This window comes from Dermacentor silvarum, chromosome 7 (genome assembly GCF_013339745.2).
Source record: "Dermacentor silvarum isolate Dsil-2018 chromosome 7, BIME_Dsil_1.4, whole genome shotgun sequence".
NCBI lineage: Eukaryota > Metazoa > Arthropoda > Arachnida > Ixodida > Ixodidae > Dermacentor > Dermacentor silvarum.
Genome location: NC_051160.1, coordinates 30,227,016 through 30,239,485, shown reverse-complemented (window position 1 = coordinate 30,239,485; position 12,470 = coordinate 30,227,016). Strand labels below are relative to the sequence as shown.

The 12,470-nt window shown below is 44.3% G+C and overlaps 1 protein-coding gene across 1 annotated transcript in view; it reads right to left on the bottom strand.

Moving 5' to 3' along the window:
- The window catches only part of LOC119458779 (muscle-specific protein 300 kDa-like), a 72,087-nt gene that overhangs the window by 49,853 nt on the left and 9,764 nt on the right, over window positions 1-12,470 (bottom strand). The window contains exons 9-20 of the mRNA XM_049671023.1: window positions 11,761-11,910; window positions 10,636-10,788; window positions 9,778-9,912; window positions 8,656-8,817; window positions 7,590-7,789; window positions 7,171-7,282; window positions 6,342-6,566; window positions 5,838-5,939; window positions 4,885-5,061; window positions 3,908-4,054; window positions 2,154-2,468; window positions 530-841 (exon numbers count right to left, since the gene is read on the bottom strand). Of these exons, the coding sequence (XP_049526980.1) occupies window positions 530-841; window positions 2,154-2,468; window positions 3,908-4,054; window positions 4,885-5,061; window positions 5,838-5,939; window positions 6,342-6,566; window positions 7,171-7,282; window positions 7,590-7,789; window positions 8,656-8,817; window positions 9,778-9,912; window positions 10,636-10,788; window positions 11,761-11,910 (2,190 nt within the window). The remainder of the gene's footprint in view (window positions 1-529; window positions 842-2,153; window positions 2,469-3,907; window positions 4,055-4,884; window positions 5,062-5,837; window positions 5,940-6,341; window positions 6,567-7,170; window positions 7,283-7,589; window positions 7,790-8,655; window positions 8,818-9,777; window positions 9,913-10,635; window positions 10,789-11,760; window positions 11,911-12,470) is intronic.

Below are 12,470 nucleotides of genomic sequence, written 5' to 3'. Positions count from 1 at the left end.
GACCCAGCTTTGGTCACTAACTTAATTAGTTTTGTAGACCACTCTTAGCGCATCGCACGCGTCGCACTTCCTGCCCAAGTCTAACTTCTTCCTCGTATCTTCAACAAGAAATTTGCCCTAGTTCTCTCATTTGTGGAATTGTCTAGCTCTTAATGTCATTCCTCTCATTTCTCATTCCATCACACTCCCCGTGCTATTTCCAGACTGTTTCCAAATTTTTCTGTTATCTACATAGTTTCAGCCACTTACTTATGCACTGCCGACTTTTATGCACTGGAAACTCCTGCATTATGTATAAAAAGCAGCAGAGCAAGCACCGTTTCACTTCTGATCCGCCGCCAGCTACAGCGCTTGTAATGACCGTCGTTGCCTGATTAGTCATTTTCATTGCAGGCACAAGTTTGCCCAATGATGTGTTTTTTTAAGTATTGATTTAGTTAACTGCTTTGTTATCACCCGATTCCCACACACGATGATATACATAGAGAACAGACAGAATAGATGAGAGAAATGTGTGCATGTTTCTCACCCGGAGCTGCTCCTGCTTGGCGGCAAGCTGTTCGAGCGAGTCGGGCGTGGGCAGGCCCTGGTCCAGGTTGGCCTCCGTGTCCTCGAGCTCCCTGCGCTCGTGCACGGTGCGCTCGCGGAGCACCTCGATGCGGATCTGCCGGTCGCTGAGCTCCTGCTTCATCTCCTTGCCCTCCTGGTCGAGCTCCTTCAGCTGCGACTGCAGCGACGTGGCCATCTGGGCCAGCTCCGGCCGCTGACCCTGCAGCTCCTGCGTCTCCTTCTCCAGCTGCTCCAGGACCTCACGCTTGGCCTCAATCTCCTTGCTCAGGTCCTGAGCGAGAACACGCATTTCCAAAGCATTACAGTTGAACCTCGTGGTAACAAAGTCTCGTGGTAACAAAGTGGTTGAACCTCGTGGTAACAAAGATATCATAGCTATACAGTCGAGCCCCGTTAATTTGACTCTTGAGGGACCACAAGATTGGGACAAATTAACTGAAAGATCGAATTAACAAATGGCAGCAAAATTAACTAATTTGAAACTTTTTTTATTGCTTAATTAGTCTGTTGTCATTGACAGACTACTTCAATTCAGTATTGCAATAACTATACATGTCGTCAAAGCTGAGTAAATTCTCAAAAGAGACATCGCCCATGGCACAGTGCAAGTCGTCATCATCACTGCAGGACAGATTTCTGCCATCATTTCAAGCTTTTAGTAGCCCTTGCGCACATTAGAGGGTGCTGGTGGGGTTCAGTGGGCGTCGAATTAACTGACGCAGCATGCTTTCGTGTTCGAAGTAAACAAGTTTTCTTTCCATAGCAATGTATGTTTTTTTTGCCAGTGCGTTCGAATCCAAGCGAGAAAGCGAATTAACCGAGGTAACATTAACGGGAGTTGATTGTATCTGAAATTTATTATAAGGCGTTTATTCGTCCCACGCTAATAATGCCAAGAAACATCTTAGCTTTACTTTGTCACATCAGATCATTCTTTATATCTGTGTTTGTTATATCGAGGTGCAGCTGTAGTACAACAAAGCACTGGAAGCATTAGGCTTGTTTGTAAAGCATTATGGATATACTAACAGCGCAAAAATAGTCGAAGATCAGTTTTTCACACACAACAAAAACACATGAATGCTTTGATGTCCCACAGTACATATTTCTGTTCTTTCAAGAATAAATCATTTGCTGGAAGTTAGCACTGCGTTCGTGCGTTTTATCATCTTCGTCCATTTTTTAGCTGTTATTATATCCACAAAGCAATGCATAATTTTTCAGCACACAGACACTCTGCTGAAAAGTTACGCACTTTCAGACACTGTGCTGAAAAGTTACGCACTTTTGATTTTCACAAATCCATGGAAGTTGCAACGGAGGTTCAATGTCAAATTCTGCATCTGATTTCTATGCAGAAGCAAGCTCACTCTTATGTTTCACTGACAAAAATGACATTGCCGTTGCTGCACAAAGCCTCTTCTGCCTGTTTTTCCAACAAGTAAAGGGTGGCACAAACAGAAAAGAGCCTTCACATGTAAGCTGGTGCTGTTAATCTGGTGATCCTAGCTTTCCTAGGAAGCTATTACAGTCTCAAGAGCACAACAGCAGGCTGCACAAAGCCACAGCGAAAACCGACGCACCTGGACTTCCTCCAGCTGCTCGGGTACCGGGCCATCGGTGGCCGCTGTCAGCTTGTCCTGAGCCGTGTCCAGCCACTGGCTGAGGCGGGACAGGCGGTCGGACAGGTCGGTGCCCTTGCTGGCTGCTGTCTCCAGCCGATGCACTGTCTCGTGTACCGTGGTCAGGATGGTGGTCGTCTTGCGCTCCGTCTTGTCCAACTCGGCACGCAGCAGGGTCTCCCTCTGGGGGCCCAGCTGTGCAGACAGCTCGTCGGCCAGCGATCGCAGCCGGGAAAGCATGCTGTCCATCGACTCCTGCAGTTTCTTGGCGGCTTCCTGCAGCAGTGCCAGCACGCCCGCATGTGAGGACATTTGAATCAATAAAAGGCTGTGGCAACAAGCTGTGATAAAGATACAGTGACGATTTCATGAGGACATACACGACGCTTTCACAATGACATGCATGATGCTTTCGTGATAACATACGGGATGATTTTGTGACAACATACATGATGCTTTTGCAATGACATACATGATGGTTTCATGATGACATATATGACGGTTTTGCAATGACATATGTAATAATTTCATGATGACGCACATGATGCTTTGGTGGTAACATACCTGATGCCTTTGTGCTGGCGTACATGATGGTATTGTAATGAATACATGATGCTTTTGTGATGAGATACATGATGGTTTCGTGATGACATATGTGATGATTTCGTAATGACATGACGACATAACACTTTCATGATGATGCATCAACAGTCCCAAACCATGACCTTGAAAGATTCAATGTTTGCATGGGTACAATGACAGTGTTTTGCAATTTCCAGTCTAAGAGTTCACCTCGCTTTTAGTTCTAAACTGTATTACGATTACAAGAGTGAATAATTATTATATTTTTTAATAATCTAGGTTCAATCGCCTTGAACGTGGGCTATAGAAAAGAGATAACTCTAGACTTCTGGTCGCATTCTCTAAGTGGACTTCCCTGCACAACTTGGAGTCAGAGTGGTGCAACATCGGCACAACTGGTGAGGGGGCTGACATTTTTGTCAGGGCTGAGCCACTTATGGTGGACTCACATAATAGAATGCACCACTTTAATTTCTGTGATGTTTTCATTGCAGTGTCCATAGAATCAGGCTATTATGTATAGGTACAAAACTTAAAAATTAAATTATGGGGTTTTACGTGCCAAAACCACGATCTGATTATGACGCACGCCGTAGTGGAGGACTCTGGAAAATTTGGACCACCTGGGGTTCCTTAACATGCACCTAAATCTAAGAACACGGGTATTTTCGCATTTCAACCCCATCGAAATGCGGCCACCGTGGCCAGGACTCGATCCCGCGACCTCGTGCTTAGCAGCCGAACACCATAGCTACTAAGCAACCACGGCGGGTATAGGTATAAAAATAATCCATTTCTTTCTTTTTCCTCGAGACCTCAAAAAGCTCGCTTACACATTACATTTACATAAGTGCACTAAATACAACACCGTCATTCATATAAGATTTCTGCTGCTTCACATAAACCTCTAAAGGCTGATGATATTGTAAAGCACCCCTAATGAGAGCACTACAAGTATAATGCATAATGAACTTATGTTGTGCATGTCTTTCTGAGAGTAACTATGCACAGCACATCAGCTCCTAAAGCTTCACCTGCACGCCCTAAATAATTTCCTAACATTATCGTTAAGCGCGGCATGACTAACATGTTCCAACTTCTTGCCGACAGTGTTTTATTTTCTCTCGACTGACCTGCTTCTCCTGGATGCACTGTTCCAGCTTCTTCTGCTCCATGTCAGCCAGGAGTCCGATGTTGACCAGCTCCTGCTCAGCCTGAGCCAGAAGGCGCAGAATCTCTTGCCGAAGCTTCTCAAACTCCTGCCAGCGCTGGCTGTCCTTCTGCATGTCACAAATATCGTTTTCAGTGTCCAACAACTTTTTTATCTTGATCATGGTTCCGAAAGAGAGTAAGCACAGAGTTTCTTGCAGTACTACCTCGAGGAAAGTCTGGTGCCACTGTCTATGCGAGTTTCTCAAAGGGCACCGTGATGCTGAGCTAATATTAAGATAAGCCAGGTTTGACCTGTCCTGAACCTGGTTTGGCCTAAGACATTGCCATGGCTGTGCAAATAACACTGTCTTAGGATTCTGCCTTCATAGAAAGTCTTGATTCTCCCGTGACACATCTCGCGTTTACTTTTGCTCGCTTACAATGCAACTAAGCAATGAAAATGGAGCTGTATGAGTAAAACCAATGCACAACAAACAGTGTAAAAGAGTTGAACCTCAATATAACAAATTATTAGATATAATCAAGTAAGTCTGAAATATTTATCGCGGATATCACCGTGTAAAGAATATATGCCTATAATGTATTGGATACAGCGAACATGTTTTCATGTTAGATGCGACTTTGTTAAACGAGGTTCTACTGTAACTGTACACACAAGTGTGAGTATTTATGTTTCAATATTGATTTCTTACGTAATTATACAGCAAGAACACCATTTTAACCATTCTCAAAACCATTCTGAAAGACAGAACAACACACCAAACGATTGTTGTAAGTGTTACTGGCTCTCCGAGAAAGATGCAAATTCAAAGCCCCTGCTGTCCCAACTTTCTCATACGTGCAATGGCACCGCAATGGCACTTTTCCCACTAGGTAAACTGCAGGAAACACTATGGATGTGAGTGTATTCTAAGCAGGTTTTCACAGCAGGACTTACTGTCATACGGTCGAGTTTTTCAATTGCTTCGTGGTACACCTGGGACCATTCTTCTTCCAGCTTCTTCACGTCGCTAGACACAAATTCTGGGGCACCCTTCACAGTTTGCAGGTCTTTTCCTGACTTGATGCTTTCCAGGACACTTCCCTGACGCTTCTCGAGTTCCTCCACCACTTCCTAAACAGAAAAAATAAGAGCAGCAAAAGCAGATGCTTGTTAGTCATCGTACAAACTGCAGCTGGCTTAGTTAAACGAAAGGAAAAAAATATATTATTTATTATTTATGTATTTATACATACTGTAAGTCCCAATAGGAATTATAATAGGGATTATAACTCTCTGCAGATATACATATCTGCAGAGAGTTGCAGCCATTGCTATCTTTGTAGATATGATTAAAGTTTTGTCAGACTAAGTCTTGGACAATACGTTGCTGAAAACATGCCATTAAGGCACATTTAATGGTGGTTGTCTGAAAACAAAAGCAACACTGATAAACGACCCGTCACACCTAAGCCACACAGGCTAGGCTAATGCCACAAAGTTTCTAGGGCCTTAACCTTACCATTCAGCGGGCAAAAACTTCAGAACATGCCACTAATAATTAATAGGCGAATGCTATGTAAGATAACTTCAGCCTACTGCAGAAATGTATCTTTCATGTGCAAGCTGTAATTGATAAAACTGGCAGCAAGAGTGCGCATTTGATGGCAAAATGAGATGTGAGAATGCAGAACCCCGCAAGTGGCATTAAGTTTAAATGTCCTTAGGTGTGTTCATATGATATCATGCAAGTGGCATTAAACTTGAAGGCATTAAGCTGCTAATTAAACTATTCCTGCCTCTGTGGCAGAGGTATTAGTTCATGTACTTCGAACGATCAACCTTTTTGGTTGGACGTCTGAATTATGAGTGATGTTCTTACTCTGTTACAAGAAAGGAAATAAACTTGCCTTTTGTTTCTGCACCATCTGCTCCAGTTTCTCTGGATTGTCAAGAGGAATTTCTTCGGGAACCACTTTGGACTCTCGAACCTCTCTCAGCCAGCGCGTGACCTGTTATGTACCACAACAGTACCACAGATGACAAAAGAAAACTAAGCACCGCTTCTGCAGTCTATAGACCAGACCAGAATTTTTTATGATGATATGCTCACTACAGCTTGCCATGATAAAAATCTAAAGCAGACAGCTATTGATTACACAGACGTTTTTGTCTGCTTGCGAAGTTTCTTGTAACAGGCATATGAGGACAACAAACGCCAGCTGGGAGACTTCTTCACAAAACAGCTAGCACTTGGAGACAGTACTGCTTGTGTGGCTCACACAGCAGACAAGAACTTTTTATGGTGATGTCTTCGCTACTGCTTACTAGTATAAAGAAAATTGGTTTAACTATGCATATCCTTTTGTCAACTTGTGACAGTGTCTCACGGGAGGCACACAAGGACAACACACCTGAGTGACTTCCTCTCGGTACAGGTAGCACTTGGACACAGTTTCGGAAACGATCGTAGTGGTCTCCATGACGGGCAAGAGGGCACCGTAACGAGCCACCAAGCCAGCCAGTCGATCCTTCTCCTTCTTGGCTTCTTGAGGCTCCATGCCTGGCACCAGAGACTCCAGCCGCTGGTTCAGCCAGTCCAGGTCACCCCGGCGAGCGTCGACTGTCTCGCAGATGTCCTTGCGTGACAAAGAGGAAGAAATCGACGATGAAGCTCAAAACGAATATCAAGCTTTGTTCAAAACACCAGACACTGTGACTTATTAGGCATGTAACCTAGGTGAGGAAGTGTGCATAACAGAAGTTGAACAAGGAATGCTGCTGGAGCCAATGCTTTGACAAGGGAAAAAGCCTTCACCAGGTAGCAAAGAAACGTCGATACGTTGGCTCCAACAACAAACAACTGCTTGTTCGACCACTGTTATTCACTTCAAGCCTCCATCTTCCGGTGAACTTCTGGCTTGCTAAGTGTAAAAAAAAAAAACGTATAAAATTATTGTGCCAGGATTCTAGTGACGCAGACAGATAAATTTTGTACGCCATACACAACTCTTTAAATAACACTTTTACGAAGCAACTATTGACCGAGGCTGTCATTCTCAAACCCTACATTAAAGTTCTACTTCCTATAGTGAGTAGAATATAGCTTTGCCCCTTAAAGGCAACCAATTTCATTCAATTCAGTTGAACAGTTGTCCAATTAGAGCATTCCACGTGCATCTGAATAGGGAAATCAGAGCTGCTCCTGAGGTAAAATCTCCTTTTAAATCGAGTGGAACTTACCAAGAACTCGGTTCTCTGCGTTTCATAGGTGGAGGCTGAGCTGGTGTCACTCTGCATGAGTTGTTCAATTCGCTGATCCACTTGGTCCATCCAGGTAAGGATTCCGTTAAACCTGCACATCAAGTTGGCTATAGACCCTCTTCATAAACAGCAAGGGAGCTTTCTTGCAATACCTCGTGCCCAAAACATGGCAGTCAATATGTTGTCCATATGGCATCTTTGATGCTAGGTGAGATCTTCGTCAAGTATACGTGAACAGCAGTAGTGTGTGCATGTGTGCGTAAACTGCTTGGCATGCAGTACGATACGTGTATTTAAGACTTGTTTTGGGCACCCAGCTATGCAAGGCGATGCACTTCTCAAAGGACCGTTACCTAGGAACAGCAACGACAAATCAACAAATGCCCAAGGAGACTCACTTCTTGGAGTACTCGACCCACTCGTCCTTGGGCACCTGGAGGATGCGGTTGGTGGTGACGATGCGTTCGTGCAGCACCCGGAAGCGGCTCTGGCAGTCGGACAGGGGCGCCTGGTGGCTGGGACACGACTGTGCCAGCTGCTGCATCTCCTCCAGGCAGTCTTGCAGCGTGCCCATCTCCCGGGACTTGTTGAAGTACTCCTGCACACACGCACGTGCAAGCATCGTTTAGACACGGTGTGAACCATCACTGTCTTTTTTGGGAGAGAAGTAAGACCTAAGGGGGTGAAGGACCCTATTTCAACCGAGTTGTACTTCGGGCCACGCTTTAGTCGGTAACTCTGCATTCTTCCTTGCTTATAACAAAACTTGTAAGCATTACAGAAAAATGGTAACTGACTACAATCACAATTATACTTCTTTCAAAAATGTGATTACATTGACCAGTTACTGCCTCACAAAAGTAATTGAGCAATTATTAAGAAGTAATCGATTGTTTTTACGTCTATTTCTTGCCAACATTTATTAACACTGTAAAAGTACAGTAAATAGAATGAGCTGGCCTGGCTCTTACATTGCGTCCTCTGCTGCCTTTCATACATTGTTTATCTTCACTAAGAATTCCTTTTCAACATGTGCATCGGTCATCCTCTTCCTTGTTTTCCTTGTGATCTACTGCTTCTGTTATACTTAGGACACATCAATGATATCATATGACCATATGGTACGATATCATATATCATAGTCTTTCTGCCGCAGTGTACTTATCACACACCACTGTCAGTAGCCTACCAATAACACTGCACAACCGCTGCAGTTTAACGTGCAATGTGCATGTTTAAACGCCACTCTTACTTTGCCATTCTTGGTGTCTCTGTTGCATTAACAACCCTTGGAAGGACACATGCTATGCGCTGATATCAGGATACCTGCGCCTCTGATTACAACACCACCTACAGGATCGGTCCACCAGGAGCTTTTGCATCGACATAACCAACGAAGACGGGCGACTGTCATGCACAATGTCATCGTATGAAAACAAAGTAGCCACAAAGACCATGACTCACTTCATGACGTGTCAAAATGACGCGAAGGTTTCCACCCTTGTCAATGAGCTTCTTCTCTTCGTCCAGCTCCTTGTTGAGGGTCTCCAGGTTTCGGTCAAATGATTCCCGGAGTTCTGAGAACAGCTCGTCATCGTTGAGCCTAGGCAGCTTCTGTTGTACAGCCTGTGAGACAACGAACAGGAAGACATCGCGGAAGATTACAGGCCAACTGCACTACTGCTTGTACATGTCATCAGAACATGAAGGCATCGGGAAAATCTCTGAATTTCCTTGTGCTGCCCAAGTGCAGAGCCTCATGTTTGAGAATGCAAGGGCAAAGTTCCCTTCTTGATTCTGGGCTGTATGCTTTGGCTACGATCAGCATTTTTCATGACTTCGGCATGAAAGAAGCTGTGCATATGTGCGCTGTCAGAGAAACATGAAAAAGTGCGAAACATAACTGTTGCTTTTAGAACATTCTAGGATATAAAGAAAATGGATCGGAAACTGTGCCCGACTTAATGGATTGGCAGGTAAAATGAAGAGGTTCACAGTTCCCTCAACGGCTCAAAATTGAAAATGAGAGATATCAATCTCTCTACAGTTTGACCATGCAGCCTGCAGAAGACTTCACAGCACTGTGTCAACCGCACGTGCTAAGAAGGATCGCAACTCTGAATTCCTCGCATTGGATATGCATACATTCGGTTCTTCCGCAGATCCATTTGGAGCTGACAGTACCGACAAGACATCATTAAACAACGACGGCAACATTAACGATGACAACAACTGCAAAAGGATGGATAGTTGGGCGAGTTGGTACAGTAACATTCTTGGTTTAAGCGCGAAGAAAACAAAGACGGTGGCAGCGCTCGTCTATCTTCTTCTGCCACCGTCCGTGTTTTCTTCGCGCATAAACCAAGAATATGACAACAACTGATCATTTCGATTTTCCATACCATGCTCTCATCAAAGGCCTAATGAACAAAGTAGGCAAAGAGGGCTACTACTACTGCAACAAACAGCCCAAGGTCGTGAGGAAAGTCACATTTTTTATAATCATAAGTACTTTCCATAATCTCTTTGCCTAACGTGGTATTAGGACAAAGCAAAAGAAGAAGACAGAAAGGAAGGGGCCTCTACCTTCCATTTTTCCTTGATGTGCTGAACCCTGGCCTCGATAGGTGGGTGGTCTTCAGGAGGCAAAGTGGCGAGAACATCTTTGCTTGTCTGGATCACCCGAAGCAAGATGTGTTCGTAGGGCTTGCTGAAGAAGGCCTGCATATGAGTGAAGCGGAGATTCGCTGTAGTCTAATGCTGTGTATCCACCCCATTAAAATGCACTGTGAGAATTGGCTTACGCAAAGCTTTCATTGCTTTTTGCGAAGAATGTTCTTGTTTAGCGACCATTTGCAAATATAGAGCATGCGAACAAATTGGACATATTTTCACCGGGAAATGCCTCGCTCGACATAAACTTGCACTTGATCATGCGCATCGCATGCATGACTATGAAGGATGACGACGATGAAATCTCCACAATAGTGCCAGCGGAGCCGACACAGCACACGGGAACAAGTGTCAAATATAGCGGAGACTATAGAAGTACTAAGCTCGGATATAGTGGAGCGTTTGAAAGGACTCCGATGTAGCGAAGGAATTGCAGGGGATTTAGTAAGGTTTTTAAAGTCTTCTGTATAGATTCTGGGCAGTGGCAAACCAGATCGCTAGGACTTCCGAAGGGTGTGAGAGCTTCTTAAACATCCTCACTGTCTTTGATGGAACAGCTGCTCGGACGTGCACACACTTGCAAAGGTCATTTTTTTTTTTAAATGAAGCAAAGCACATTTGTCCTCATCTTTTTCTTCCGTTCATGCTGTTTTGCGTACTTTGATGTTTTTCTAACATGTTCTTTATGCGTTCCTCAATTGTCTGAATCACAGAAAAATTTCTCACCACATTGAAAAGTGCAAATCGATTCCAATATCTACTGGCCCTCACCCTGGCAGCTTCAGGATCCCTCTTGTCAGAGACGTGCATCTCTGCTTTGCCGAGCCAGTCCAGCGCTTTCTTTTCGGCATCATTGATGTTCTCCCACCTGTTGGCCGCCTCCTGCAGGGCGCGCTCCCACTGCTCGGCCAATGAGGAACAGTTCTGCAGTGAGGTACAAAATAACACAAAGCAGTACACATTGTTAGAGTTTTAACATAGCGTAGGTGTAGTATAATGGAACACCAAAAGGCACATTCGGGAACACAGTACACGTAGATACTGCTGCACCAGTACATGTATCTGATAACATAAGGTAAGCGTACCTTGGAATACCGCAAGATGAAGTCACGAGCATAGCTTAAACATGTACTGAAACATACTGCATGATGTATTTGGGAACATAGCGTAGATATACTGAAATACCGAAATATGTATTCGCGAACGTAGCACAAATGTGCACTGGAATATTGGCACATGTATCTGGGAGCACAGCGTGGATGTATAGATAGTTTTCATGTGACGTCACAGACGGAGCTGTCATGGTGGCCACGATGACGTCGGTGCATTGTATTATCACGCACACATTGTTTTGCTTATTGACGGTGACTGTTTTTCACCGGTTTATCAGTCTTATCACTTAATCGTTCGATGCAAGGTGGGCCCGTCGTGTCGTCATGCTATCACGTTTCTTGATTACCCTCCTTCTCGACATGCTAGTACCTAAAGATGGCGGCCGGGATAACGTCTGTGCAAACTACCTATACTGGAATACGAAATGTGTATTGAGGAACACGATGTGGACAATACTGCCATACCAGAAGATGTATTCTGGAACATACTGTAGGCATACAAGGTGGCACCAAAAGGTATACTTGGGGAACACAGTATAGACAATACCGCTATACCAAAACATTACCACTCCAACTTAGTCCATTGTACCCAAATGTAACATACCTCGTAACAGCTGCCACAAACAGGGATTAATCTACTGGTAGAGTCTAACAAAACAACAAAACAGTGCAAGCCAGTACGTTATACATGAATATCTGCTGCAGCCACATCTGTTGCAATGAGGTTACACTGTTGCGCTGTATCCATCAGTCACATACTACGAATAAATTACCGACAACATACCTGGAAACGATCATTGAGCTGGGCCATCCTGGCGTCCACCCTGGACGTGTCCAGACCTGGGCAGGCCCCAACTTCCTCCCTCAACTCCCTATGCGTCTTGTTTTTCGTCGTCAGGAGCGCTTTCATGGGAGTCAGTTGAGAGAAGAACGCCTGTAGACAAGCAGAACAATGTGTCGCTTCATTTTCATCCTTCAATTATACAGCATTTTGTCAATTCAAACGTTCAGTCTAAACCACCTGATTCAAGTTCGCCACTAGAGCTAAAGAGACTCACGGGTTCTTGTGCTACAATAGAGAAACTGTAATGCAAATATCATTATGGTGTCCTATCATTCCATAATTAATTAATTATTCATCTACATCACTTTATCTGAACCCGATTCATACATAGCAGTGCCAGTGGGAAGCATTGCACAATTCAGTTGCACCCCACCTGTTGCTCCACCGAGGATGTACCTCCCTGACATCCTTGAAGGCCATGTTTCAATCTGTATAATGCTACTGAATCAAAATCATTGCAAGGTTGTATATTGTGCCCTGGTATCAGGATGAGCACACACATGCCTTTGATTACAGTGTCTCCGAGATCGGCTAGCTGGGAATTTCTCAACACCAAGAACAAATACTAGTGGCCCCCCTTTAGAATGCTATAGCATTAACATTTTGGGAGACCTGCGCAAATTTCAGTGCAGGTTTGTATGTGCTGGTTT